This window comes from Neoarius graeffei, chromosome 22 (genome assembly GCF_027579695.1).
Source record: "Neoarius graeffei isolate fNeoGra1 chromosome 22, fNeoGra1.pri, whole genome shotgun sequence".
In the NCBI taxonomy this organism is placed as follows: domain Eukaryota; kingdom Metazoa; phylum Chordata; class Actinopteri; order Siluriformes; family Ariidae; genus Neoarius; species Neoarius graeffei.
Window position 1 is genome coordinate 22,837,243 of NC_083590.1, and position 5,200 is coordinate 22,842,442.

Genomic DNA, 5,200 nt, shown 5'->3' on the forward strand with positions numbered 1-5,200 from the left:
TTCATTTGGTTTGATAGCATGCAATATCGCTTATCCTACGTGCATTACGTCACTACCCAATTAAGAATGAGTGTTGAATATGGTTTACGATATTGCATGGTTGTCAAAACATGACGTCACACATCGGAGACGTAAAACTTCCACGCTACCAAGCGACTGTGATAATTTATAAACAAACATGGCTGCCAGGTTTGCTTCGTTAAATACAGAAGATTCTGATTAGATTAGATAAAACTTTATTGATCCCTTTGGGAGGGTTCCCTCAGGGAAATTAAGATTCCAACAGCATCACAGATAAACAGAGAAAAGAAATAGAGAAAACTTCTCGATAAATTAAAATAGATTAGTATTTACATATACAAATATAAAAGAATAAGATGGGGGCGTCGTGGCTCAGGTGGATAAGGCGCCATACCATAAATCCGGGGACCCGGGTTCGATTCCAACCCGAGGTCATTTCCCGATCCCTCCCCATCTCTCTCTCTCCCCCGCTCATTTCCTGTCTCTACACTGTCCTATCCAATAAAGGTGAAAAAAGCCCAAAAAAATCTTTAAAAAAAATAAAAGAATAAGATATGGGGAAGGGGAGAAGTGGGGTTAGGGTAAGTGTGTGTGTGGGGGGGGGGAGCAGGAAAGATATTGCACTTAATATTGCACATTATATTGCACTTAATATTGCACATTGTCCGGTATTGCTTATTGTTAGGCTAGACTACTGCTCCTTCCCGTCCTCTGTCCTCCTGTTACCCCTCCTCCCCCCCCAGAGAGGAGTTGTACAGTCTGATGGCGTGAGGGACAAAGGAGTTTTTAAGTCTGTTAGTCCTGCACTTGGGAAGGCGCATTCTGTCACTGAACAGGCTCCTCTGGTTGCTGATGACGGTGTGCAGAGGGTGACTGGCATCATCCATGATGTTCAATAGTTTGTCCATAGACCTCTTCTCTGCCACCGTCACCAGAGAGTCCAGCTTCATGCCGACCACAGAGCCGGCCCACCTGATCAGTTTGTCCAGCCTGGATGTGTCCTTCTTGGATGTGCTGCCCCCCCCCAGCACACCACGGTGTAAAACAGGACACTGGCAACCACAGACTGATAGAACATCCACAGGAGTTTCCTGCAGATGTTAAAGGACCGCAACCTCCTAAGGAAATATAGCCTGCTCTGTCTCTTCCTGTATAAGTGGTTGGTGTTGCAAGTCCAGTCCAGCTTGCTGTCCAGCCACAGCCCGAGGTACTTGTAGGAATCCACAGCCTCCACCTCAACTCTCTCAGTCAGAACTGGTCGTGACCTTGGTCTGGACCTCCCAAAGTCAATGACCAGCTCCTTGGTCTTCGAGGTGTTGAGCTGCAGATAGTTCCTGTTGCAAGAGTTTTGAAAGAGAAAGATGCGTTGAACACCTGAAAGGAGTGTGTATATATGTATTATAATAATCATAGGCTGGCTTTTTTTTTCCATAGTATATCAGATATATTCCATTCAGCTACTCATCTTCGACTTGTTCAGCATCATGCTAGCTGAATGGAATATATGTGATATACCACTCAACACCAGCCAATATTATTTATGTCACTCAGATCTGCAATGTATTTCGTATGAAAAATGCAAGTTTTTCAATACAAGAAGATAAACTTTATATTTTCAGTCCAACGTGTGATTTTCTTTTTATTATATCGACACATTCACAAACAACAAGTTCCCAGATTTATCAAAACAATTAATCGATTTCCTCACAAGTGACATATAGAGATTTATGTCACGGTTTTGGTTCTCCATGTCCCGGATGGAACTCGGAAGAAAAATACAAGTGGCGTATTTCCCAGTAAAACACTCGTGTCTATATAATGTAAAAGTATAGTAAATGTTCTGGTGTGTGTTTCTTCTCCTGTTTACTGTGGTTTGTGAAATATGAAGAATCCAAATATGGAATAACACACTTGGAGATGTGCAGGTGTAGGAAAATAATCATCATTGAGGTGGTGTGGTGTGGAATAACCATTTATAATAAATAAATATTATAAAGAATAAAGCATTCTGTTTATCTAATTTCATAGCAATTTGCCAATGCTAACATTTTTTGACTTAATAAAGAATGACACATCGTACTTTTTATCCATTTATAGTTGCATGTCTTTTTTTTTTAATTAGTCAAAATGCAGTTTGTTACAGCTTTACATCCGCCTGTTACAAAACGCTGACACTGGAGACTCCTTCCATAAATGCTAAATAAATGTCTCCTCATAGAAAATGTAACCATGTTGATAGTCATCCATGTTATTTAATCAGTTTATGTGGAGAATCTGCCATACAGGTCTCTGAGAATGAGTTGTTACTATAGAAACAACAACGTATTGGAGCGAGCACATTAATATAACACTATTATCAGAGCTGCTGTTATAGAGAATTAACACCTCTGACCAATCAGATTCAAGAATTCAGCAGCAGATCATTTTATATTTTAGTCAGCTATGTAAACCTGATTCTTCTCTGTATCGTGGACATAAACGTGTTAAGCAAGAAGATGGATTCAGTGACCTGTTTCTATCAAGTGTAGATATTAACATAAAGGATTTTTTTTGGTGCGTGTGTGTTTAAACAGGGAAGCAGATCGTGTGATACTCACTACATGTCAACAGAGAGGAGCCTGTCAAAGCACATTTACTTCTATTGCTGCTCAGCTGGGTAACAAAACCGCCACAGAGGTCAGTAATTTTATTTTAGAAATTCAACAGACATCTAAATTGTATATTATGTAAAATTATTTATTATTAAAATAATTACTAAGACTGAAGTGCACATTTCACTGTCTATACCCATGGTAATTTAGATTATTAATTTGCTCTAGCAGCGCTGGTGCAAATTGTTACGTTCACTTGGGATCTTTCTTCTTCTTCTAACATTTTTTAGGACGCTATTTCTCCCTCAGTTCTCAACCAATCATCACCAAATTTCACATGAAGAATAACTCTAGGCTGAATTACGTTGCTATGACTTTTGGTGCTGATCTGGATCACTGATCTGGAATGATCCATGAAAACGGGGGTTTTTTTCAATTACTTATAACTCTGTCAATTTTAATGATTTTTTTAAATCAGTTTTTAAAATTTTATTCAGTGCGGCAGGGTGCAACTTTTCCTCACTAAACGTCGTTCTGCATCTCTTACTGTTTTGAATCTTTAGGGTACAGTGACCAGACATCCCGGTTTGTAACAGCTAGTGCAAATTACTGTAACTTTAGTCACTGTCTCTATCTAGTTTTCTATTTGCTATTGTTATAGTTAGCCTTAATTGGAATTTATTTTAATTGGAGTTAATGGTTTAAATCCTTTTTCTTTTTTTTTTTTTAACCTCTGCCAAGGAAAGAGGTTATGTTTTCAGTGCAGTCTGTTTTTACGACTGTAAGCAGGACGACACAAAACCTACCAACCTGATTTCTATGAAACTTGGTGGAAGGGTGTAACATGAACCAAGGAAGAACCCATTAAATTCTGGATCTGAGTGACAGAGCAGATCCACAAATTTAGCTTCCCTTTTGCTAAAGTTGCGTGATACAGTATTCGGCCTTGGCGAAAGTCTGCACTCAACAATGCCATACATCTTAAAATCCAGTAGATGGCAGTAATGTTCAGCAGTGATGAAACATAACCAGTGTAGGAATATGACTACTCCACATTCACGGGTACCAGTAATCCTCTGGGATACACACGTAGGCTAGTGGATCAAATGTCATTCAGAAAGCAGTTGTCATGGAGCACTCGGGAACATTGGTTTCAAAATATGTCTTAATGTGAAACAAACAGGTGGCTGCAGTTGCAGATTTGCATATCGTAGAAGAGTTGACTATAGTGCCCTTCGAGTTTGTTTTATATTTAATTTTATTTTAGTTTTAATTTGTTAGTGTTTTTTTTTAAATACCCATGCTGTGCTGAACTTGGCCAATCGAGTTCAAAGAATTCAAAAGTAAATAACATCCAAAAATGATTGCACTGGTAATGGTCTAACTGTGTCCTAATAAATTTGGCTTTTCTCTGTGCTTGATCTGTTGATTTTGTTTAGGTTTTTACTGGTATTTTTGGTAAACTTTAAATCTAATGAAATTTTTTTTGTTATTCAGGCAGAATCTCCTTTATTCTTCTTCTTTTATTCCTAGGTTGGCGCACGCTATCAGGACCTCATAAAACTGTTCCACAAATCCACAAAGCAGCATCACAGCAGCCACATGGACCCCAATGGCCAGTTCCAGCTGACTGAAGAGAAACCAGACTAGTCCACAATTCATATCACATGTCTTAATATATTTATTTGGATTCAGAAGGCTCAAACATGCAAATTTACAAGCCTTACTAGTTTTAAAGAGTGGATGAGGAGGTTCTTGGGGTTTGATATATCCTTTTAAACGTAGAAGTTTTAGTCGAAACTTTTTGGGCATGTAAGTAGTGGTGACTGAAGTCTTAGTTGATGTTCATGTCTAATTTTGTGTTTAAAAAAAAAAAAAACCAAGACCAACAGTTTTTCAATACAGTTAGAACCACTTGGATTAAATATGGACAGAGGAAAGCGGTGCCTGTGGTTGGAATACGTGACGACGAACTTTTTCGGAAGATTGCAATGGACTAGAACTTTCTCAACACACACACATTGTTCTCCACAAACAGTATTTGGGAATGTTGTTTACAAATGCATCCTTTTAGTAAGAACTTCATGGAGCTGGTTGAAGTCGCCAATCCCAGGAGCACTGGCTGGGATATGGAAATTACACCTCAGATGGGACTCCAGTCCATCACAGAGCAGAGCAATATACACACACATTCACACCTAGGAACAATTTATCATACTCAGTCCATCTACCAGCAGGTTTTTGGAAGAAACCTGAAAAGTTATGGAGTACCAGATGGTGTAATGATAGTTTAAGGTTGTAGCAAGTCAGCTGGTCTGATGATCTTAAAATGCAGAGACTGTACACTACTGCTAACTTGAAAGAAACACAGAAACCGTTACTAATTTTTTTTTTCTCCAGAACCATTCCAATGCATTAATGGGCTGTGCTGAAAGAGAACTACAGGAGCTGGCTTATTTATATTTTTATAATCAGTATACATAACACTGAAGGCATAGACCTTTTTTTTTACTTGAGTGAAAAATGTTTTACAGATCATCCTTGCATATTTTGTCAGTTTTTTTCTTTTTTTACTGATTTTTATTTTC

At 38.4% G+C, this 5,200-nt stretch overlaps 1 protein-coding gene across 3 annotated transcripts in view; it reads left to right on the forward strand.

The window, feature by feature from the left end:
- The window catches only part of gon4la (gon-4 like a), a 51,288-nt gene extending 46,111 nt beyond the window's left edge, over positions 1-5,177 (forward strand). For 2 of the 3 annotated variants that reach the window (XM_060904629.1, XM_060904630.1), the window contains exons 27-28: positions 2,595-2,697; positions 4,146-5,177. In XM_060904629.1, the coding sequence (XP_060760612.1) occupies positions 2,595-2,697; positions 4,146-4,262 (220 nt within the window). In that variant the 3' untranslated portion in view covers positions 4,263-5,177. The remainder of the gene's footprint in view (positions 1-2,594; positions 2,698-4,145) is intronic. The other variant, XM_060904631.1, reaches the window with a different exon arrangement.
- The last annotated feature ends 23 nt before the right edge of the window (positions 5,178-5,200 follow it).